This window comes from Oryza glaberrima, chromosome 11 (assembly GCF_000147395.1).
Source record: "Oryza glaberrima chromosome 11, OglaRS2, whole genome shotgun sequence".
NCBI classification, from domain to species: Eukaryota; Viridiplantae; Streptophyta; class Magnoliopsida; order Poales; family Poaceae; genus Oryza; species Oryza glaberrima.
This window is the reverse complement of record NC_068336.1, coordinates 10,958,504-10,983,712: the sequence shown is the minus strand read 5'-3', so window position 1 is coordinate 10,983,712 and position 25,209 is coordinate 10,958,504. Positions and strand designations below refer to the sequence as shown.

Below are 25,209 nucleotides of genomic sequence, written 5' to 3'. Positions count from 1 at the left end.
TTTCTGGCCTACAGCTGTGTCCGATGCGGACAAGATTGTGCGGACATGCGAAGGTTGTCAATTTTTTGCCAGACAAACTCATTTGCCAGCCCAAGAGTTGCAAACCATCCCGTTGTCCTAGCCGTTTGCGGTCTGGGGGCTTGACATGGTCGGCCCGTTTAAAAGGGTAGTCGGCAGTTACACGCATCTCTTTGTGGCTATCGACAAATTCTCCAAGTGGATTGAGGCTAAACCAGTCATCACGATCACAGCAGATAAAGCTAGAGATTTTTTCATCAACATTGTGCATCGGTTTGGAGTACCTAATCGGATCATCACTGATAATGGCACTCAATTCACTGGAGGAGCATTCAAAGATTTTTGTGAAGACTTCGGCATTAAAATTTGTTACGCCTCCGTGGCACACCCTATGAGTAACGGACAAGTCGAGCGCGCTAACGGCATGATACTTCAAGGGATCAAAGCACGAGTTTTTGACCGACTACGTCCCTATGCTGGTAAGTGGGTAGATCAGCTGCCGTCCGTACTTTGGTCTTTACGCACTACTCCTAGTCGGGCTACCAGCCAGTCGCCGTTCTTTTTGGTTTACAGCACAGAAGCAATGTTGCCGAGTGAAGTGGAACTTGAATCACTACGATTTCGGAACTTCAACAAGGAGGACTATGAAGAGAGCCGAGTAGACGACATCAACCGACTAGAAGAAGCCCGAGAAGCAGCTTTAATTCAATCGACTCGATATTTGCAAGGGTTGCGCCGTTATCATAGTCGAAATGTTCGATCGCGAGCCTTTTTAGTCGGTGACCTGGTTCTGAGGAAAATTCAAACAACACAAGATATAAATTATCTCCCTTATGGGAAGGACCGTTCATAATTGCTGAAGTCACTCGGCCGGGTTCTTATCGACTCAAGCGCGAAGACGGTACTCTCATCAACAATTCTTGGAATATTGAACACCTTCGTCGATTTTACGCTTAGGCATTTTGTTTGTATCTTTCCTCTTTGACTGTTAACTTCAAGTTTTTTCCTTGAAGTTTTCAGTCAGGGGGCTACTATAATAATAATGGAGTGTGATTTTTATCAATTCAATTTGCTTACTTGATGTATCATTGCCCTGTTTGATTTCTTGGCTTAGTCAGTGAGGACTGAAAGTTTTTTAACAACTTTTGCAGGTTTTAGGCTCAACAAGGTTTGACAAAAACTTTTAAGAAATCAAGAACTAGGTTAAGATATCAAGCATAGCATAAATTCATCAGTATTGTACAAATTGTGCCTCCATCATCATTAATCATCAAAATCATTGGTACATTAATCAGTATCAGTCTTTTCATCATCAGAATTATCAGGACCAGTCGGTCGAAGATCGGTGTCCTGAAATCTCTCAACTACATCAGCAGCAATCTTGTCAGCGGCTTTCTGCGCATCACTGATGAGGTCAAGAGCAGCTTCTTCGCTCGTCCCGTCTGCAAAGCCATCAATGGCATCAACGTCAACCCTCGGATAAAGAGATTTGGTCATCGCCAACGCCAGACTTGCTCCCATACTTCCAGCTTCTTTGATGTTCTTGAAATATGTATCCGGAGCAACTCTCAGCTTGTCGAAAATTTCAGAAGCATCAAGTGCGCTCGGGCCGTTGTTATTGAAGAACATCGCTTGAACAATTGGGGCAGCAGCGTTAGCAACCTCATCCCAGGATCCTTCAAGTTTTTTGATCTTGCCAACCAGGACGTCGAATTGAGCTTGAGATTTGATCTTGCGGTCTGCATCAACAGATTCACATTAATAAGTCAGCATATGGAGGATAATGGTTTTTGAGGTATTGATTGTTGATAGCTTCAACTTCTTTTAAAGCCAGGTTTCTTTCTCTTGCCAGTTCTGCCTTGTCATTTTCCAGGATTTGAATCTGCTTCTCCAACTGAGATATCTTGGCAGCTTGCACTACATTGATTACGGTTGATCAAGATTGCAAAGATAACAGTATGAGTCAGTTGAGCAGAGTTTGTGCGTACCTTTTGATGAGCCACTCAGTTCAAAATTTGATTCCTGGAGCTCAGCGATCCAATCCCTTAGATCATGTTCATTCTTCCTGGCAAGTTCTTTCGCTTCGTGCAGTTGATTCCTGGTGGCTTCGAGGGTTCCGAGATGAGGGACTAACCTCTCTAAGGTTGCCGTTTTGGCTTCGTTCCTAAGATGAATCCTCTGAAAGACAGTTTAATTAGCGCATGAATTAAATGGCAAACGAGATGGTTGAGATCAGGTACCAGAGGGCTTACATTTACAATGCGTGTTGCCTGACCGAGTGCCTTCTTCAGTAGGCATAACTCTTCGTCCTCTTTTTGCTTACTTATCACGATCCCTTGAGGCTGCATGTTGTCATCCCACCACTTGACCAGAATCGGAGGGCATGAATCCTCAGCTGCTTGTATACGGGGGATTTCTTCTTCATCACCAATTATTGGTCCTAATGTATTCACTAACAAAGGTTAGACAATTGATCAGAGTTATTTGGGTCAACATGGTTTCAGACAAAGTGTTTACCCGTAATGATTTCTGGACGAGGATGAGTGGACTCAGATGCTTTTAAAGGAGATCTAGATCTCCGGTCATTGCTGGCGTCTTGTCCGTGAGGGTTGTCTGCTTGGGTTTCGACCTCTGGAATCTCTTCGTTTGCCCCTGCATCTGCATCCGACTGGTTTCCGGTCGGGGGCTCCTGGTTAGCACCGACTTCAGCTTCGGCCGACTGGTTCCCAATCGGGGGCTCGTTGCTGGGTTCTACATTGTCGGTTGCCTGCTGATTGTCACTCGGATGATCCTCAGCAGTTGGTCCGGTTTCTTTAGAAGAACTTGCGTCTACGTTAGTCGGGTTAGAGTCTTTCCCGGACGGATCTATATCAGATGGTTTCCTGCAAATTTGATTATCGGTGTTATTGCCGCAATGGATGCGCATCAATGCAAGAGAGATCGTTATGTGAGTTGTACCTAGAAGACTTCCTGATCTTTGGTGCAGGGCGATTGGATGTTTTCTTCCTTGGAGTAGCCTGTTTTGGTAGTTTCTTGGTTGTCTCTTGGTCTCTAGGCTTCCTGGTGGTATCATCGGCTTTGTCGTCACTTAGAACCAACTTCCTCTTTCGAGAATCTGACTGGCCGACTGGATCAGAAGCACTTGGTTGAGTTTCGGACCGAATTCTTGGTCCTCCGCTCCCTCGCCCAGTTTGGCGGCGGGAGATTGGCGTTGAGCGATTGGGGGATCCGACTTCATCAAAGCAAATTCCTGGGTGTAATATCTTTCATTGTTAATTGATTCAACAAGAAGACAAGATCATATTTTGAAAAAGGTTGATGTGTATGAATGCGTACCGGTGGAGGAGGATTGAATGCATTGAACGGTACGACTGGTAGCAAGTGTGAGTAGCTGACAACGATGGCGTTTGAAAAGATCTAATACATCCTTTCCTTCATGACCTTGAAATCAAGAGAATCTGGGTCTTCACGGTTTGGGTCATGCTTGCCGTCGAATTCGAAGGCTGTACGAGATCTTTCTTTGATTGGAGCTAACCGACACTTGATAAAGTGCCGGGTGATCTGTTCTCCTTGAAGGCCCTGTTCTTTCAGCTTTATCATCCTCTCCATCAGTTCTACTGCTTGTGCGGCTTCATCTCCCATTGACAGCGAGTTCCAAGTATCCTGATAAACTGGAGGAAGACAGGAGTACTCGGGAAGGACAGGCTCGGGGTTTTGAACATAAAACCAGTTTGCGTGCCAGCGTTTATTTGAGGTCTTGAAGGGCATGGAGAAGTATTTTTGGCTTAGAGTTCCCCTGAGTTGGAAATCAGCACCCCCAACGACGCATGGTTTGCTCTTATTTGGCTGGGGCTTGAGGAAGAAGATGCGGCGGAACAAGGCGAAATGAGGCCTAATGCCCAGAAAAGCTTCGCAAGCATGAATAAAATTGGCAATATGCACTATGGAGTTTGGATTCAGATGATGCAAGCTAATCCCGTAGAAGTTTAGAATTCCCCGGAAAAATCTTGAGGTTGGAAGAGAAAATCCGCCATAGAAGAAATGAGCGAATACCACGATCTCGTGTGTATCTGGGGTCAGGAATGCCTCACCAAATGCCAGTCGCCACCCGATGATCTCTTTTGCTGGAAGAACACCGTGCGCCACCATCTCCTTCAGATTGTCTTCCGTTACATCGGAGGGCGCCCACTGACTTTCGAAGCTTTCTCTTTCCTCCGCCATGAATGTGAACTGGACGGTCTGATTTAGTTCGAGATACGGCTGGAAAGGGATGGGGAATCGGAGCGGTGGATGCGGGGAGAAATTTCGCGAAGTTTTTGAGGGTGGATTGGAGCGGATTGATGAACCCTAGTTTGCCTGGCGCAGTTTTGCACTGTAGCAGGGAATGGGGAAAATGGCGAGAGTCTCGGCGGGGAAGACGAAGAGCCGTTTTTCACTTCGGCATTATTAGGGTATCGGGAGTACTAATGGGCCTGGGCCTGTACAGTACTTCAGCCCAATACTATAATTAGGGTGGCCTGTTGTGATCCCTAGGGACTTAGGCGCTTTTTGCTTTGGCAATATGTGCTCACGATGATGCGGCCCGATGCTGTTAAAATCCTTTTTAACGCGATTCAATAATTCTTTGGAATTATTATGATGCACATGAAAAGGTGCCCGACAGAAAGGTGTTATACCATTTTTGTAAGCCTTTTTAGGCTACAAAAGCTGTTGGGTTAATTTGAGATGACTGGTTTATTAGTAGTCATTCTCCTAACATGTTATATGCTTATTTTGATTGTGGTAAGGGTTATAGCCTAGGCTAATGAACTTATTAATTACCATGATCTTTATCATATTTGGTGGATCATTTTAAGAGTTTCTTACTTGGATTCTTACCAAATATATCTATTTTTGGACCTTTTGAGTGTTTATCATTCGGCCCTTTTCATATTTTTTGTCCTTGATATGTTCTAGTTGAGGAGCAGTCGGCTGGGTATCTTACTAAGTACCATGCGTGCTTCGCTATAAAACCACTCGGTTCTTGACTATATGTTTAGTTTTTCAACTAATCACATAGTCGGGGGCTACACCTAATTAGGTGCATCTACTCGATGCACCATGTTTTATTTTCGCCCTTCACAGTTTCTGATTTTTACTACTCGGCAAGCTAGAGCAAGTTGAATTGAAGCACTCGGACTATTGGTTTTTGTTTCGAGAAGGTTATTTCGTCAACTGTGAAGGTCTCGGGGGCTACTGTGGAGATTATGGATACCCCATATCTGCATGACAGTTATACTTTAGTCGGATATACAGTACCAAATAAAGATAGAATATCTTTATGAGGACTCGGGTTAGATTCTAAACTTGTATGTCAAGAAAATACTCGGGATCCTAGTCGGATTGTATTTTATCTGTAATCCCATATTCCGTTAGGATATGGACTGTACTTTGTAATACGGATCCCTTCCCCTATATAAGGAGGGGTCCGGGTTCCTCTTGGGACGATTCTTTTTTCTCCCAATCATACAATCAATAACACACTCGGCGGAATCATCCCCGGACAGGAGTAGGGTATTACTTCTTAAATAAGAAGGCATGAACCTGTATAAAATTCCTTGTCTCCAAACCCATCCACTTTCCTAGCTTGATAGCCACCCCCTTTTATTATTGCTGAAATCTTGTTTCAACGTTGATCATTTAAGGTAACAAATACAATTTCCTCTACAGATTACTACCATCAGAGCATCCTTTTCCTTTTGGCATATCCCTTTTAACAAAAAAACGTTGTGCTCTACCACACTCAAACTTTATCATTTTCTAAATTAATTTGCAAGAAATTGATTCTTATTTCATTCTACCAATGTCTGAAGCAACCGTGCAAGGTATCAACTAGTTTAAGTAATATATTGTATTTGTTGATTAACATTATGATGAGTCGAAAACCGGGAAATATTCATGCTCTGGACATGGGCTAAAAGGAGGTAATGGGGAGAAACTAGACAGAGTTTGTTCCAATTTAAATTTGAAACGAAGGCTGTGAAATAATTCAGGAAGATTCCTACAAATACATACTACTATAAGTATATCACCTTAAGCATTGTGAAAGTAACCTTAAGTATTGTGAAAGTGGACCATAAGAATCTGACATCAAAAATAAGCATTAGCCTTATGGTGTGGCAACAAGACTATAGAATGTGGAAGCGAGGAACTCCTACGGTGAGGAGGTTACGTGTTGATAATAATGCCACAACCGGGTGACAGGATTACAAGAGATAAATAGCTTCGGTGAGAGTTTATTGTGTACAGCTAAACTACAGAGATTGATCCTATCTTATCTAACTAACACAACAAACTCTATCCTCAGCCATACGGGAGTATTATCAAATGTACATGCAATATATCCAAACTCTAACACTCCCCCTCAATCTTATCTTGTAAGGTTTAGATTGTTTCTAAACATCTCTAACTGTTTAACAGTCAGAGTCTTGGTGAATCCATCTGCAACTTGATCATTTGTGGATATATATTCTACCTGTAACAACTTTCGTGCAACTCGTTCTCGAACAAAATGATAGTCCACTTCAATATGCTTTGTACGAGCATGAAACACAGGATTAGCTGTCATATATGTTGCACCAATGTTATCACACCATACCTTAGCTGTTTTAGGCGCCTGAACTCCCAACTCATGAAGCAAGATCTGTATCCACATAATCTCAGCAGTTGCATTAGCCAAAGCCTTGTATTCTGCTTATGTACTAGATCTAGACACAGTAGCTTGCTTACATGCACTCCATGACACAAGATTGGGTCCTATAAATACAGCAAAGCCTCCAGTTGACCGCCTGTCATCCAAACATCCTGCCCAATCTGCATTAGAAAACGCACTAACAAGCAAGGAGTTAGATTTAGTAATCTTTAAACCAAGTTTAATTGTATGCTTCAGATATCTCAGAATCCTCTTGGCAGCAGCCCAATGTTCTGTTGTTGGAGCATGCAAAAACTGACATACTTTGTTCACTGAAAAAGATAGATCCGGTCTAGTCAAAGTCAGATATTGCAGAGCACCAATAAGGCTTCTATACCTTGTACTATCCACTGGTCCAAGAGGTGTCCCTTCATGAGCACTTAACTTTTCTGAGATAGATAAAGGAGTATTAACAGCTTTGCAATCACTCATGTTAACTCGTTTTAACACATCCTTAGCATATTTTTCTTGTGTCAAAACTATACCATCATTTTCTTTCTTAACCTCAATTCCTAGGAAGTAATGCAACTCACCTAGATCCTTTAGTGCAAACTCTTGATTAAGATTCTTCAACAGGGTGTCAGTGGCACTGTTAGATGAGCTAGCTATTATAATATCATCTACATACACCAGCATAAACATTGTAACATCTCCCTTGCTATAAAAGAATAAATATGTATCTAATTTAGATGACTTAAACCCTAGCTCACACAGTTTTGTGCTTAGCCTAGAGTACCATGCTCTAGGAGCCTGTTTCAAACCATACAAAGCCTTGTCAAGTTTGCACACATAATTACGTTGTTCGTAGCCAGGTGGTTGCCTCATGTAAACTTCCTCTTCTAAAATTCCATGAAGAAAAGCATTCTGCACATCAAGCTGACGCATTGTCCATCCTCTAGAGACAGCTATAGACAGTATAGTTCTGATAGTAGCAGCCTTGACTACAGGACTAAAGGTATCTTCATAGTCTATACCATATCTTTGTTTAAACCCCTTTGCTACAAAGTCTGGCCTTATATCTGTCTAGACTGCCATCAACTTTCCTCTTGATTTTATATACCCACTTACAATCTATCACATTTAAACCTCTCTTGGGAGGTACTAGATGCCAAGTTTTATTTTTCATAAAGGCATGATATTCACTATCCATTGCCTCTTTCCAATGTTTATCCCCTAGAGCCTCATCCAAAGTTTGTGGTTTCCCAGAAGATGTAAAGCAACTATATCTAACAGTACCATCAGTATAGATTTTATCCTTTCTAATACCACTTTGTAACTTGGTTTTCGGTCTCATTACCTCAATAGACACACCCTGTTGTGCGGCCTCCGTTTGCACAGATGATCCAGGTTGATGGGACTGCTGCGTGTCCTGCTCTGGGCGTGTGATGATGCTGCTGGGCTGGCGAGGAGAGTCAGCGACAGGCGATGACGTGCCAGCTCCTGACTGGTCTTCCTCCGGCAAGCGCGTCGGACGCGCAGGAGAGCGCTGCTGCTGCTCCCCCTGGATTCCAGATCCCGAGCTTACTGTCCCATCGTGCACTGTTGCCGAAGGGGATTCTCCCGCCGAAACTGCCGGCGCTCCGTGCACCCGGCTGTGCGTACCAGCAGCACTCGCCTGATCACCATTTCCATTGTGGATTTCTGCATTGCCCCTGTCATCAATTTCTGCAGCTATACAAGCATCATCAGTAGTGTTTGGTACATGAATATTAAACATTTGATCATACTGTTCCTCTCCCCCTTGATCCAATGTGGTGTTATTCATGAGATTAGAAGGAAGCAAGGAGATTTCAGCTCTAAGACGGGCGCCGGCATTTGGATGAAGTGTTGCAAAAGGGAAAACTTGTTCATCGAACGTGACATCACGAGAAACATACACCCTGCCGGTAGACACATCTAAGCACTTGAACCCCTTGTGGAGATTACTAAAACCAAGGAACACACATTGCCTGGATCGAAATTGGAGTTTATGAGAGTTATAGGGACGGAGATTTGGCCAACAGGCACAACCAAAGGTTCTGAGGGATTTATAGTCAGGAGCTTGCTTAAACAATCGCTCAAGAGGAGTATCAAAATTTATAACTTTACTAGGAAGGCGATTTATGAGATAGCAAGCTGCTAGAAATGCTTCATCCCAGAATTTAAGTGGCATAGAAGCATGGGCTAGGAGAGCTAAACCAACCTCTACTATGTGACGATGTTTGCGCTCAACAGCTCCATTTTGTTGATGTGTATGAGGACAAGACACATGATGTGATATGCCTATCTCATTAAAGAAGGTGTTTAACTTGACATATTCACCTCACCAATCGGTTTGCATAGCAAGAGTTTTCCTATCAAATTGTCTTTCAACAAGTTTTTGAAACTCATGAAATTTCTGGAAAACCTTAGATTTGTGCTTAAGGAAATAGATCCAAATAAATTTGCTGTAATCATCAATAAAACTGACATAATATTTCTTTGCCCCTACAGAAGTAGAAGCAGGTCCCCATACATCGGAATGAATAAGTTCCAAAGGATTATTTGAAACACTAGATGATCTAGGAATAGGCAACTGATGACATTTTGCATGTTGACAGGCATCACACATAGACTAATTGACTGAATTACTAAGACATGGTAATTTATTTTGACTAAGAATTCTAAGAACGACTGGTTTGGAGGAATGACCAAGACGACCATGCCACCGTTCAAACGATGGCACAGCAGCGAAGGCTTGTCTCAAGGGTGTGCCGATAGGAAGAGGGTAGAGACCCCGCCGGCATGGTCCTTCAAGAATTGTCCTCCTCGTGGCCTTGTCCTTAATCAAAAAAATATTTTCCATGAATTTCAAGAAAAGCATAATTATCTGCAACAAGTCTATGAACATAGACTAGATTTTTCGATGCTTGTGGGACATGAAGTATGTTTTTGAGATGTAAAGGACGACTAGGGGTAGGAACAATGGTATGACCAATGTGTTTAATATTCATACCTTCGCCACTGGCCGTGTGGATCAGATCTGTTCCTTTGTACTTCTCCCTTGTGGTCAGCTTGTCCAGCTGCCCTGTGATGTGATCTGTTGCCCCAGTGTCAACATACCAGTTGGTGTCGACACCATAGGCATATGTGGCCGCACCACCCAGCTTCTCGTCGGGGACGTAGTTCTCATCGTAGCGATGCCAACAATCACTTGCAACGTGACCTCTTTTGTGACAGACTTGGCACACCGAGCGAGTATCATTGCCACGCCCTCGCCCAGGGTTGGCACCACCTGTGTTCCCGCGGCCACCACCACGGCCGCCGCGAGGTGCGTTGCTGCGCCCGCCACGATTTCCACCGCGGCCACCACGACCACCGCGATTTGCAGCGTTCGCCGACGTGGTGAGGTAGGCTTGACAAATCCGAATCCTGTTTTCATAACTCAAGAGTTGAGAATACACATGAGAAATTGAAAGGGGTGCGATTCTTGCCGTTGCCATCAATCCTTCAACTGCTGCATCGAAGTTGGAGTCGAGGCCATTGATGATGTACGCTATCAGCTCTTCATCGTCAAGAGGCTTCCCTGCACCCGCCATCTCGTCGCCGAGAGATCGCATCTTGGTGATGTACTCAGAGATGGACATGGGTCCCTTCTGAGTTGTCGTCGGTGAAAGGAGAACGTTGATGGCGCCAGCTTTGGACTTGAAGGTGAACATGTCATTGATCATGCTCCATGCTTGGGCCGCCGTCTTCGCGCCAGCCACTTGCTACAGGACCTCCCGTGATAAGGAGGAGAAGAGGAACCCCAGCACCTGTTGGTCCTGGACGAACCACTTGATGTATTCTGGATTGGAGATGGTGGTCTTGACCTTCTTGTCGCCATCTTCTTTCTCACACTCGGCCGCCGGAGCTTCAGCTGTGCCGGTGATGTGCCCTTCTAGCTGTGCACCCCGTAGGGTGGTGAGGATTTGTGCAGACCAGAGGGAATGGTTTTGCTTGGTGAGTTTCTCCGAGATTTGGATCCCGAACAATGGGTTGGAGATCGACGCCGCTAAGGAAGAACTCGCCATTGCAAAAACACAGAGACGAGCTAATTTAATCTAGCGGGCGGCTCTGATACATGTGGAAGCGAGGAACTCCTACGGTGAGGAGGTTACGTGTTGATAATAATGCCACAACCGGGCGACAGGATTACAAGAGATAAATAGCTTCGGTGAGAGTTTGTTGTGTACAGCTAAATTACATAGATTGATCCTATCTTATCTAACTAACACAACAAACTCTATCCTCAGCCATACGGGAGTATTATCACATGTACATGCAATATATCCAAACTCTAACATAGAATAAAATACTTTTTGATGTGCTGTTCACGCTAGTACTTTTGGGGAATTTTCATTGTGCAAAGAGTTTCACAGGAGGATAAGAAGTGATCTTTTTTATCCTTCGGTGGGACCCATTGGGACCCAGCTTATTTTCTCCCATAGGCACAGCCATTGTGGATATGGACATAACTAATGCTTACTATAGCGGGTCCCACATATATGGCTGATGGAACCATAAGCATTGGCCTTGCCCTAACCTATTGGCACAAAAGATTTTCTAAACATATTGAAATTACCATAGTTTTTCACTGAGACAATAAACAACTAAAATGATTTCTTTGGTATAGCTTCAGATCCAAGATCTTTTAAAGTGGGTATTTTACACATGACACATCACATCACATAGAACCTGAAAATCTTAAACATTTATAATTTAACATATGAATAAACTATTTTGTTTTTATTTTAAATGAAATCTAAAATTCTTAAACATTTATAATTTAACATACAACCTTCAAATAATCTATTATGTAACTGTGACGTGGAATTGTGCCAAACAGGACCTAAGAGTGAAAAAAGAAAATTGTGATGGGCTAAAAGCCATTGAAGAACAGCCCAATAAGCCCACTGATGGGAAGGTATAGCTGTCCCTCCGCGGTCAATCCCCATCCACAGCACGCCCCTCTCTCCCCGACCTCGAGCATCCGCCGTCGACGTCATCCCCACCCGCCGCCGCCGCCGCCTTCTCACCGGAGCTCGGCTTTCGCCCGGGAGACAGACAAAACCGTCCTGCTGCTGCTCGGCTCTCGGGAGCAGGCGGTTCCCCCAAATCTCCCACATCCTGCTCCTGCTAATGGCTGCTTCTTCCCCCAAATCCCTACCCTAAAAACTCTGCTGCTGCCGCTGCAAAGGCCATGGGTACTGACGCCGTTCGCACCCCCTCTGCGCGCCGCGCAGCCCGAACCCGCAGCGCATCGTCGGGTGGGGAAACACCAACGGAGAGCTCCGGCCGTAGGCGCTCCAAGCAAGCCGCCGTAACTGGCGAGCGCGGTGGTCGGCGCCGACCCGCTGCCGGCGGTGAGGTAGGTGCCTATGCTCTTCTCTCCGGTTCGAATTCTGTGCTAGTGCTACCCTTTGTGAGCTTTCTCAGGTATTGAGCTGTGAAATTTGAGCAAAGGCCTTGTGTGTGCTTCGATGTGGGGGGTTTTGGAACCCTAATTTCAATCTATCTAGTGTTTCATCTCTCTCTCTTTTTTTTTCTGCTACGAGGAGAGTGATTAGGCTACATTTGAGTTAGTGATAGTGATTTGCTGTTGATTTGGATTCTAGGAATCATACTTGTAGGGGGGCAGAGATGAAGAGGGTAGGAATGGATATGTAGTGGCGCAGGTTCTTCCTCCTCTACTACTTGTTTCTGCTCGTCCTGCAATCTTATCGTTGTATAGAAATGGTTGCGCATACATGCTTGTACTGTTGGCTGTTGATATTTGGACAAGGTCAAGTGTGGCTCCTTCCCATGGTGGTGATGTGTGGCTGCTATATGACATAATATGGCTGGTGACTTGTAAGTGATTTGGGTATTGCTAGAGGAAATATTAAGCTAGATTAAGACACCTAACAGAGCTTTTATGTAGGTAATTTTGTTGTCTGTACATGATAATAACTCATGGCAAAGCTAGATTTATACTTCAGTGTATTCTGCTTAGTTTGTTGTATGCTAAACAAAGTGTATGCACTGATGTAATTTTAAGTATTATACTTCAAAATATTGTTATACTCATGTTTGTACTAATTATGGATGGTGAAGATTTAGTGTATTACCACAATTTGTATAATTTAGACAATAGTATCATGTCTAATTAATTTTTTGTATATAATTTGGGTTAAAAAAGTTCTAGCTTCTAAATTTTTAACCAAGTTGCCATTCTTTTGTTTAACCAATCGCATGGATCGAATTAAGATATACAATTTTTAATTAGAATCTAATTAATTGTGGGTTGTTTCAGCTTCTCAAAAGCCCTCGCTCTGGCCGCCCCAAGAACCAACCATCACCGCCACCGCAGGAGGAGGAAGAGGGGAACCATGGAAGCGCGCGCTATGACTGCACTTTTCAGGACGAGGGAGACCATGATTTTGCACCGCCAGAGCTTGTCTGGGGCAAGGTGCGGAGTCACCCATGGTGGCCGGGCCAGGTGTTTGATGCTGCAGATGCTTCTGAGCTTGCACTGAAGCATACCAGGGCAGGCGCTCCCCTTGTCGCCTATTTCTGGGACAAGACCTTCGCTTGGAGCGATGCCTCCGCACTTCTGCCATTCTGCAGCAACTTCACGCGCCTGGCCAGCCAGAGCACCATGTCTGGTTTTGTATCCGCTGTGGATGCTGCACTGCAAGAGGTTGGTCGTCGTGTAGAGGTAGGCCTCTCATGCACCTGCTTTGGTAGTAGCATTGGCAAGAGGCAAGAGATTGAGAATTCTGGCATCCGTGAAGGGGCTTATGGTGCCGTTGTAGATGGTGCGTACATGAGGGGTGCATATCATGGTAGACCATTTCTTGACTACATCTTAGCTCTGGGAATGAATCCACTGGCTGGTGCCGACCGTCTCGAACTTACAACTGCCAAAGCACAGCTTAGGGCATTCAATTGCTCAAGGGGTAGTAGGCACCTCCCTGAGTTTGTGACCTTTGAGGGGATTGAGGATGTTTCTGTGGCGATCCCACACACCAAGAGGAAAAGGATGGATAAAAGTGGTGGGGATGATGTGATGGACATGGAGAAGAAGCCAAGGCGTGGTGAGAGTTCATCACGCAAGAAAAAGGTTTTGCCGGAGGCTGGAAAGAAGGAGATTATGGATGAGGAAGGTTCTGTGCCAAGTATAGGGGCAACAGAAGATACATTAAGTAAAACAAAGAAGTCGAAGAACCAGAACTGTGCAGCAAAGAAGAACAGAAACACCTCAAAAGATGCAGATGGGCTTGATATGGATGACAAAGGTTCTGTGCCAAGTAAAGGGGCAACAGTTGATACATCAAGACAAATAAAGAAGTCAAAGAACCAGAACAGTGCAGTAAATAAGAATAAAAACACCTCAAAAGATGCAGATGGGCTTGATATGGATGGCGAAGGTTCTGTGCCAAGTAAAGGGGCAACAGATGATGCATCGAGTAAAACAAAGAAGTCAAAGAACCAGAACAATGCAGCAAAGAAGAACAAAAACACCTCAAAAGATGCAGATGGGCTTGATATGGATGACAAAGGTTCTGTGCCAAGGAAAGGGGCAACTGATGATACATCGATTAAAACAGAGAAGTCAAAGAACAAGAACAGATCAGCAAAGAAGAACAAAAACACCTCAAAAGATGCAGATGGGCTTGAAACAGTTGGTGCAAGCAAAAAACTGTCCAAGAAGGCTGTGGATGAAACCTTGAGTGAGAGCAAATCAGCACGCAGAACAAGATCGACACGCATGAAGGGAGGCACCCCGGTAGCCTTGAAAGGCAGGGGAAAGGATAGTGGTGCTGAATCCTTAAAGGTGGAAGAGAAGAATACTGCTTTGCTCAAGGAGAATAAGGTGGGGCGTAGAGCTGGCTCTGCACGCAAGAAGTATAAAACCACAGGGGATGGGGACGGACTTGAAGATGGCAATGCCAATGTTTCTGTTTCTTCTGGCAAGAGGTCAACGCGTGGTGAAACCTCGGTAGCTTCGGAAGCGCGAATCTCAGAGCAGGGTAGGAAGAAGAAGAAACTTTCTGAACTTATGGCAGTGACAGATGTGCCTAATCCTTCTTCTGGTAGTAAAAGCAAGGCTCGAGGCAAGCGTTCTATGGATGCATCAACTGAGAAACTTGAGGATCCTGATCGTGATTTGGAGGATACAATGAAGACTAGGAAAAGAAAGAAACTTGACACATTGGGGGATTTGTCTTCCCAGCCACAGCCTGTCTCCCGCAAGAGCACTACAAAGGTTGGAGAATTGATGCACAAAGCTGCTGGACAAATGTCACAGACACGACCCGTTCGCAAAGCTAATGGCGCAGTATCTCAGAAGAATTCTCGTAGCACTAAAGAAAGACAAGTAAATGCTCCAGACAAGTCTGCACATTCTCTGAAGGTGAAAAAGGGCAAGACTGATACCTTGACAGAAAATTCGCTGTCTTGTTCTGAAATGCTGTCACAGCTCTCCCTAGCAGTATTTAATCTTAAGAAAAAGGAGAGATTTTCCAGTGCAGGCATGAACTTCTTTACTGATTTCAGGAAGTACTCGTATGCTTCTAGGTCTGATGTTGAGAAGGAGATATATGGGAAGGCAACTAACACTGGATCCTGTGCTTCATTTTCTGATGTTGATGAGGATATTCCTGAGAAAGCTGCCAGCACTGAGCCCACTCCTTTGGAACAGCCCTTGGCTGATCATATGCAGGATGATTATTGGGCTGACATTCTGATTAATGTGGAGGAACCACTGTCTAGTCTCAGAAAAAAGAAAGATAAGGGTGTGAACAGAACAAGAAAGAAGGAACATGTTAAAAAACCTGCCATGAAATCATCATCACTGGGAAATGTAGAGGGACCAACTGTTGAAGGTTCAGAGAACAAGCAACCGAATGCAGAAACACAACTGACTGTTGCAAATGGAACTAAAGTAAGTTCTGAAGAAACGGAAAGTTCCTCATTTGCTGGACTAGTGCTGCACTTCAGCAGGCCAGGTGCTGTTCCGTCACGCAGTGACCTTATCAAAATCTTTAGCCAATATGGACCCGTCAATGAAGCCAAGGCAGAGACTGCAAACAATGCTAACTGCGCTCAGGTGATCTTCAAGAGGCGCATGGATGCTGAGGCAGCATTTGCAGGCGCAGGGAAAATCGGTGCTCTTGGACCAGCTCTTGTTAGCTTTCGCCTCTCCGACTTCCCAGCCGCTGCCTCAGGAAATGATCCTCGGCAGGGTGCATCGAAGAGTGACTAGAGTGTTTACCCACCTGTTGAACCTGTTGATACTCGGTGAGGTAAATTTGATGTATTTCTTCCTGTATCACTGCCTTCCTGACATAACAATGCGGTCACCTTTTGCTGTATTGTTCAAATATTAAGTGAGTAGCATTCTTGTTTTCGCAGGTGAAGGAGCTGAGTTAGTCAGAAAAATGTCTGTTAGGCGGTAGATTGTTACAGGATTAAGCATTCATAGGAACAAAAGGTTGTGCATTTGTCATGTAAACATGTGATTGTTAAGCTGTCCGCAGGTCAGATCAGTGACCAATAAAATAGGCTGGCTCTGTAAGAACATGTTGTAAGCTGATCTATACCTAAAAAGTTGAGCTTAATTTGTCAATGTGAGTAGCGATACTTGATAAGCGTCTGGAAGCTATTTGTTGTGCCCTCGCGGAACAGGAATAGGTGGGCTACTGATGAAGGTACTAGATGAATAAGCGCGGCTTCAAGTTGTGAGTAACTAAATGTACATAGATAAATGAGAAATACCAGTATATAATCAAGTATGTGATTCAGTTAGCATCACAAAGGGAGAGAGTATACATTTTTAGTAACAATAGTAAGAATAATTGGTTGTTTGTTACAAAGACAATAGTCAGTTAAACAAGCTTTGCCACATAACTACACATATAAGGATGCCATCAACATGTAAGTGCAATCATCAGCCAACTGGAATGCCATAAGAAGCAAGGTCCAATATTGCTCAAATTGCCACATCACACCAACATTTTTATACATCTGTATGAACAATGCACCGAGTAACATGAACTTGATTTCTTTGTACCGTAATAAAACCAATATATATATAATGGATTGGTAAATGCCACGCTCAAGAACAAAATCAATAATTTGCCAAAAATGCCTTGATGCTCTTTTCATTCCCTTCTGGATGGATGCAATCTCGTGGACAGGACAGGTGTAACAATCTGATGCAGAAACTTTTGAGATTTCGAATAAACATTATCACAGAAATTGATGTAACTGCAAAGGGAAGCAAAGCATGATGATATATATAGTGTGTCATGGTTTACCTGATATATGAACGTAAGAAAGAAGATACACACAGGTAAAACATATGACAATAGCAATGGCAACAGAGACTACTACATTGCCAAGCCAATTTGGTAGGCCACCAGGGTTCCTGCAAATTTAAGGTACACATCAGTTTGGTTGATTTAAATTAATTGATATGGTGCCTTATAAAATCTATTAGCAGTTAAGTTACAAAGTATTTTTAGTCCTATCACAAAAACAGCATATCTTAAAACAGAGAACCCTCTTGGAGGTTGCAAGCTCAATATATGTATCTATCAATGCGTACAATACTCCCAATTACAACATCAACCATGCAAATAACCAAACCAGCATATGACACAACTGGTGCAGCCAATGCCAAAATCAATGTAATAACCTTAAGCTGTTTAGGTGAACGAGCATGAGATAGTGTTGCTTCCATAAGACCATCTGAAAAGAAATAACAGATGTGAATAACGAAGGTAAATATTAATCCATCACCTTTATCGTAATTAGTGATCTACTGGGCTTACTTTATCAACAGTGGCTCATATACAGTAATAACTACATCAGTTGCTGCATTCTTGAGGCGTATATTGGCCAAGTAAAGTTGCAAGAGGTAATCCAAGAACTCAGTTTGAAGAACCAAGATTTCATAATTTTCCTGCTGTACATACTAACGAAGGAATAGATATGCACTCACTCGAACAATGTTCTGTGCTTCTATGCTTTGCCTTCCTTTTGAGATAGCCTACAAAAATGAAGAAAATTAAGCACAAGATTTTGCACTTTCCTGGTCAATTCACCATCCAGTGTTCATTATACAGCATATCCAAGCTATCAAGTATCAATGTGCATCAATGAACTGAACTACCAGAGTTAATGAAATCATGATACACAGTAGTTTGATAATTTTGCACAAATCATAATGTTTCATGGATCTATATCTATATATGTTATGGAGGACTCTTGATCATTATTTTTTCTCAAACTTTATTTTCCACCTAGACACCTGCAATAATACTTATCTAGAAAGAGAAGGATGTAGAACCTAACATATACCTCCAACATTATGATCTAAGGGGTCATCAATTATATGTGGAGAACATGATCGCAGTTGACCCCAACTAAACTACAGTAGGATCAGCAACATTAGCACCACTTACATGTAACAAGTCACAAATGAAACATGAAACAGAATAGCACTAAAGACGTAGCCCACTCGATAACCATGAAAAAAGAACTCCTGACGAACACCATCCAAAATTTATAGAACTACAGTTGAGATTTTGGCACCAAAAAATCAGAGTACATGCACCTAACAATTCAGTCCATCCTAAAAAAAATTCAACACCCTATTTGAAATTTAAAGCCAACTCATCCGCCAAATCTAGAACCTCTCCCTTGGAAACCCCTAGTTATCACAGAATCAAACATCTCAACCTCTCCCAAGAGAGGAACCCCCAATTATCACACAATCTAATATCTCAGCTTCACCCCGGTCTAGATTTGATTAAAAGCACCAGCTCACTCAGATACAATAAATAAAAACACAAGGAAGGGCAGAAAACTCGCCTTGATGACCTCAATGGCATACTCGACCTGGAACAGACGCCCGTCCAGTGAGAAAATGGTTAACCTGCGGTCTTACTCCATCCTGCACCCATCCACCAGGAAAATCCCAATAAAATCAGCCCCGCCATCGCCCCAACGCGGCCATAGATCGAATTCGAGTTCCTGCAACAGAATTGAAGCATACCTCATGAGAAACATCAAGTGGGAGCTAAGGATTCCCCCGGTGGCATCAGTTCTACGCGCCACCCGCCCGACACCGCCTCGAGCGGAGGGAGAAGGGGGGGGGGACACCGGCGCCGGCTCCGACGCCGCCACCTGACCCAACGTCGCCACCAGAGAAGGGAAAGGTAAAGTTTTTGGTACAGTATCTGTGGTCAGTATCCTCATGCTGTCAGATATTCAGACATTTTGAGTCCAAACTGAACTAAATGGAGTACTGGTACCTACCTCCTTGAGAACATTCTCATGGCTCGCTCTGCTGATCAGTGAGAATGCTAGCACAAATATATCCGCTCCTCTGTAGCTCAGAATCCTCAGCCTGCTGTAATCCTCTTGTCCTGGATGAATCAAACAAAAGAACACACGATGTTCAGAGATTGGACAGTTGCATGAGTAAAAAGGAAAAATAAAATCTCAGTAGAAGAGAGTAGAACAATGGAAGAATCAGTTTTACCAGCAGTGCCCCATAATCCCAAGTTGATGATGTTCCCATCCACTGAAACATTAGCACTGAAATTGTCGAACACGGTGGGGATGTAATCCAGCATAGCCAAGAAACAGCATCACAAACGCTACCAAGAAATGCGCGCGGGCACACACACACATGGTCTAAGGCAAAGGGTGAGGGGATTGAGAAGATTAGGAAGATACGTAAAACGAAGCCATTAGCGCATGATTAATTGAGTATTAACTATTTTAAATTTCAAAATGGACTAATATGAATTTTTAAAGCAACTTTCATATAGAAATTTTTTACAAAAAATACACCGTTTAATAGTTTGGGAAGCGTGCGCGCGGAAAACGAGTGACAATCTCCCCAATCTCCTTTGAAAGAAGGCAGCCTAAATCTGATGCGCTGCACACTCGTGGAGGGCTCGATGCTGAGCCAGTCCCTCGTCATCTCGCAAGTGGGGGAGGATACTTTTGGGGGCGGCGGAATGGTCGAGACAGGTGAAATCGTCGCCGACGGCCGGCCCGGTGCCGGGGTTGGAGGAGACAATCGTCATTTTCGTCGCAGCTGCCGTCAGCGTCATTGCCGTCGTCGCAGCCACCATCGCCGTCGTCGTTGTCGTAGCTGCCGCAGCCGTGGCCGCTCGCTCCCGCCCGCCTAAGCCCGCCGCCGCCGCTCCCGAGGGCGGAGGCGGCCAGATCCGCGCGCTGCCGGCGCTCCCGCTCCCGCCAGGCCGTTCCCGAGGACAGAGACCACTGGATCCGCGAGGAGAAGGAGAAGGGGGAGGGGCTCACCGACGCCGACGCACACGTGACGTCCCGTGCAAGGGCGGCAGGCGATGAAGGCGAAGATGGTGCCGCACCTGTCGGCCTCCGCCGCTCCGTCGCCAGCGCCTATCGCGGTCATCTTCCTCCGCCGCGCCGTCTTTTCCGGTCGCCAGATCCGACAGCGGCGGCGGCGGATACAGCCGAGGGCGTAGCCGCCTCGCCAGATCCAGAGGGGAGGGCCGCCACCGCCACCGCCCTCCCCCCTCCCGGCGGAGCCGCCGCCGCGTCCACCCTACGCGGCACGCGCCGCCTCCACCATCCACCTCCGCCTACACCGGATCTGGGAGGAGGGAGGGAAGCCGCCGCTGGCTCCACCCTCCGCGCAGCCACCGCCTTGAGCCGCCTCTGCCACCGTCAGTAGCCGCCGCTGCCGCCGCCACCGCCCTCCGGCGGCAGCTCTGGCCGGAACCCGCGCCGAGAGAGGAGAGGTGGGAGGGGAGGAGAGGGAGAGAATGGGGGAAGGGTTTCGGGATTGGGGGGTTAGTGTAGGACGTTTTGTAGAAAACCCCCTATGGTTTTTATGTTTACAGAGCTACCCCTAGAAGCGGAATTTTCTCTTCTTCGCATTGTATTTTCCTAGAAGACGAGGGGTTATACGCAAGAAATACAACGGGATGTCAGGCGGTCCGAGGACGTGTACGATATTCCGTGCAAAAACGAGGAGTTTTTTACAAAAATGCCCAGCCCTCTCACCGGGAGCAGCCCTCCACCCCAACCGGCACGTATGCACACCACCACAGCGCCCAAATTTGAATTAACCGGCGCACCTCTTATGGGCGGTTGCCCCTGCGCGCGCGAGGAGCAGGAGAAGTAGCAGCCACGTGTAAAACAATGAGATAGCCCAAAAATAATTAAAAAAATAAGAAAAACGGTGGGGTTAGGGGAGTTATTGATTGATGATATGCGTCTTGAATAGAGGGTTCACTCACTTCTGGAACTCTTGGATCATTATGGATTTTTGGCCTTATGGGGAATGGATGCGCATGACACTGCGGCTTTATTCCAGAAATATTCAAATATGCAATGCAGGGTGGCGCAGCTCTAGCTTGCTTTGCTAATTGCTCTTAATATTTGTGTTGTAGCGTGTATTACTTACTAGTATTTTTTTTTCTTTTTTTACTCTAGTAAAGGCCGTTGGGTCTGCAGGATTAAAACCAGGATTAAGGGCCCCTTTGATTTGTAGGAAAAATGTAGAAATTTTAGAGGATTTCAATCTATAGGGAAAAAATCCTATGAAGGCATTTGAAATAAAGGATTGAATCCTATCCAATCCTTTAAAATTCCTATGGAATGGGTAATCCTATGCACATTTTGGAGGAAAATTAGCAAGAGGTCTAACCTCTTGGAACATTTCCTCTGTGTCTATCTCTCTCATCTAATTCCTGTGTTTTTCCTGTGGTCCAATCAAACGGCCATTCCTGTGTTTTGCAATCCTCTGTTTTACAATTATATTCTTGTCAGAATCCTGTGTTTTTCCTATTTCTCTGTTTTTTCATTCCTACGATTCAAAGGGGCCCTAAAGCAGGGTCCAGCTATGAGCTGCAAACAAGCCACGGTACGATAGTACAGTACTGCTAACAAACAAGCCACGCTACGATAATTGTACGCCTCTGTATCCAAAATTTGCAAAGATATTGGCCCTACCAACCATTATAAACCATTATAGATCGACAGGAGCACCTAAACAGAACTAAGTCGTGCAACTTTATAATCAACATATTGGCAGTGAGTAAAATACTAAATCTATCGTTTGAATGTTATCAATTTCAAGTATGGCAACAAATAACAATCCTACAATGACAAAGCCCAGGCTGCATTGGCCACGCAGTGAGGCCTTGCATCTGGGGCCCTGCTGTCAGAGACAGCAACACAGCGACTAGCAGAATCAGACATGATGTGACCTCTGTCTATCATAATGGTACTATCATTATAAGTATACTAACATGTGAGATAATATAAGGGTGGAACCCATACACTAGTTGCTATAATCATAGGGACATTATGATAGAGAATTCTTACTTGTGATATTTATCTGCAAAATGGATGACATCGGTAAAAATATCATGAGATCCTACCACCCACTGTGACGTACTATGTTGTCATTTATGTATTTCAGTTTAAGATTTGCAATTTCACGTATGATAGATTTTTGCACTTCTATCTTTCGATTTTTCATCCATATGAAGCTGCATTAAGATTCATGTTTCCATATCCAACTTTTAGTTACACCCAATTATAGAACACTTATATTTGGTTATGGAGCACTTAGTTACAATGAATTTCCACTCAGTTGCAGAGCACGAAATTAAATTTTATAACTGTTTTTGTCTCTAGATTTACAATTTTTGACCTGTTCCTTTTTTCTTATTTCATTCAAAACTAGTTGTATCCATTAGTTGAAAATTCTGTAGATTTGAAGCTTTAAATTTATCGAACAATTAATAGATAATCCCGTATAAATAAGATTATCGCACGCAATGATGTAGTAGTATTGTGCTTGCACGAAGAAGTTTTGATCCTCCCGCAGTACTAGAGGATCCATACAATGAGAAATTGGTACACCGCCAACAGGGTGAAGTTTCATCAGTAATAATCAAAACACTTTATGTCTACCCACTCCCCTAGCTTGCATCCCAACCCTCATTGGAGAGTCTACATATAGTAATGCAAGTAGAAAATTAATTAAGTAGAGTCAATTCTCAATTCTTTACAGCAGTGATGGTGTCATGGCCAATTATTTTATTTCCAGGCAAGAGACGTTAGTTCCATGACCAGAAACAATACTTTCCCTCATAGAACATATCCTATGCATACAAGTTTTTCGTATGCACTCCGTACAAACCAATTAACAAATATCACGAAAAATTCTCGAAAGAGAATCTGACATGTATTTTTAATAGTATTACAAAGTCTTATATGCAAATTCATTATATTTTAGCCTTAAAAAAGTGAGAGATCTGACAGTTTTCAGAGTAAAAATCTGTCAGAATTTTGTCTTTTCTACAAGTAAAATATAATAAATTTGAAGATGAGATTTCATAGATAATGAATTTGCCTATTGAAAAGTCCAATCTTTTTTAGAATTTTTCGTGATATTTGCTGATTGGTATGCATAGAGTATGTATGGAAACCTTGTGTGTATAGGATATGTTCCCTACTTCTAATTGTTAAGTAGATGGTCGTTGTTGATTCTTATGCTTGCATTTGACTATTCATCTTATTTTCAAAGAAAATTATAATTATAATTATTTTTATTTGGTTTTGTCATTAATAAAGATAATTTAGAACCACTTTTATTTTTATATTTGCATAAAAATTATAATATGATAAATGATAAGTATATCCTAAAGCCAATAGCGTCCACTATTAAAAACCGAAAGGATTACTATTTATAACCCTCGTAATCGCGCCAGAGTCAGACAGACGATCGATAGGAAGTAATGCAATCATTTCCATCGTTCAAGCTCAGAGAAGAAGTCGAGCAGACAGAAATGGCAGCATCCGATCAGGCTCCAAGCATGTTGGTCCCGACCGACGACGAGATGCTGCAAACGCAGGCCGAGCTGTGGCGCCACACCCTCTCCTACCTCACCTCCATGACTCTCCGGTGCGCCGTCCACCTCGGCATCCCCACCGCCATCCACCGCCACGGCGGCGCCGCCTCGCTGCCCGACCTCGTCACCGCGCTGTCCCTCCCCACGGCCAAGCTCCCCTTCCTCCGCCGCCTCATGCGGCTGCTGGTCCACTCCGGCATCTTCGCCTCCGACGATGCAGGGACGACGTACCGTCTCACCCCGGTCTCCTTCTTCCTCGTGGACGGCGCCGCCGCCGCCGTGCCCGTCGTCGACGGCCACCTCAGCCAGGTGCCCCACGTGCTCGCCTCGACGTCGAGGCACTGCCTCGACACCGTGGCGGGGCTCGCCGGCTGGTTCAGGGAGGACTTCCCGGCTCCGTCGCCGCCGTCGCCGTTCGAGCACGTCCACGGCGTGACACCTCTCGAGAGCACGGCGAGGCTTGGCCCGGAGGATGCGGCGCTGTTCCAGGAAGGCCTGAGGGTGTACGACGCCTCCGGGTTCGCCGTGGTTCTCCGGGAGTGCCGCGACGTGTTCGACGGCGTCGAGTCGCTGACCGACTGCGGCGGCGGCGACGGCACGGCGGCGAGGGCCATCGCCGAGGCCTTCCCGCACGTCAAGTGCACCGTGCTGGACCTCGCCCGTGTGGTCGGCGACGTCCCGGCCGACGGTGTTGTTGAGTACGTGGCAGGTGACATGTTCGACTTCATCCCACCGAGTCAAGCTGTGATGCTCAAGGTAATTAATTAATTAATTAACAACATGAGTGAGTAATTCGTAATCCATTTTGTATATATATCTTACACGAAAAGAAACCTGCACTAGTTCTGAATCGGTGAAACCTTTAATTTAATCTGAACACATGAAAGTTTTTAATATAACTAGAGGCGAACGCGTGCTTCGCACGCTGCACCAGTGGTGCCATTTAGGAGAATCAGTGATTACATAAGTTGAGGTAGGCAGCTGAAACAATGTTCTTTGTAAGTTCAATGAAGGACATGTATAAGTATAACGAAATGATGTATACAGATTGAGGACAGTAAATACATAACAAAACTTGCCATGTGTACGATGACAGGATATACAGTACATAGTAGCTTTATAGCAGTAGTATTGCAACAGTTCTGCTAGATGAGCACATACGACTATATTACAGATGGCTAAATTCTAATGTGGTTTGGATGCCTTTGCAGTAATTGACCTTTTTCCCCATGAATTCAGAGGATTGCATTGCTGGTTTACTGCAAGGGCCTTCTTGTTGATGTGTAAATAGAAGGCACATTTTTTGGTACGATGAATTGCTTCCACTTATGCATAGTTGCTCGAGAAGTGCTGCAAAAATACAATTTTAGTGTCAATATTGAGAGCCAATAATGTTGTGGCGTTGAACTACTCAACAATATTAGTCGTCCCCTCCTAATTTTCTTTTTCTGAATGTGAATAAAATAAGTTAATGGAGTTATTTTTGTGGCGTATGTTTAAATTGTAAGGATGAATGCAGTAGTGGTGTAATCTGTGAATGAATTAACCGAA

General features: G+C 44.4%; 1 protein-coding gene, 2 long non-coding RNA genes and 1 pseudogene across 5 annotated transcripts; 2 read left to right on the top strand and 2 right to left on the bottom strand.

Annotated features, from left to right (window-relative positions):
- The first annotated feature begins 11,681 nt into the window (after positions 1-11,681).
- Positions 11,682-16,465, top strand: LOC127754884 (PWWP domain-containing protein 3-like). Of its 2 annotated transcripts, none has more exons than XM_052280485.1 (3): positions 11,682-12,116; positions 13,041-16,030; positions 16,145-16,465. In XM_052280485.1, exons 1-2 carry the CDS (start codon positions 11,949-11,951, stop codon positions 15,993-15,995), a joined length of 3,123 nt encoding a protein of 1,040 aa, XP_052136445.1. In that variant the 5' UTR covers positions 11,682-11,948; the 3' UTR covers positions 15,996-16,030; positions 16,145-16,465. The 2 variants fall into 2 exon arrangements, with proteins under 2 accessions (XP_052136445.1, XP_052136444.1); XM_052280484.1 differs by having other exon boundaries at positions 13,041-16,035.
- A 235-nt stretch (positions 16,466-16,700) lies between these two features.
- On the bottom strand, positions 16,701-17,783 carry LOC127754890 (uncharacterized). Its single transcript, XR_008012910.1, has 4 exons — positions 17,566-17,783; positions 17,430-17,482; positions 17,050-17,159; positions 16,701-16,944 (listed from the first exon to the last, which is right to left on the bottom strand). It is a non-coding gene; the product is annotated as an uncharacterized LOC127754890 (long non-coding RNA).
- Positions 17,784-18,601: 818 nt separating this feature from the next.
- On the bottom strand, positions 18,602-20,563 carry LOC127754891 (uncharacterized). 2 transcript variants are annotated; one of them, XR_008012912.1, is made up of 5 exons: positions 20,072-20,563; positions 19,281-19,336; positions 19,055-19,164; positions 18,792-18,975; positions 18,602-18,689 (listed from the first exon to the last, which is right to left on the bottom strand). It is a non-coding gene; the product is annotated as an uncharacterized LOC127754891 (long non-coding RNA). The 2 variants fall into 2 exon arrangements; XR_008012911.1 differs by having other exon boundaries at positions 19,281-20,563.
- A 2,957-nt stretch (positions 20,564-23,520) lies between these two features.
- On the top strand, positions 23,521-24,879 carry LOC127754888 (flavonoid O-methyltransferase-like protein Os11g0303600; annotated as a pseudogene).
- The last annotated feature ends 330 nt before the right edge of the window (positions 24,880-25,209 follow it).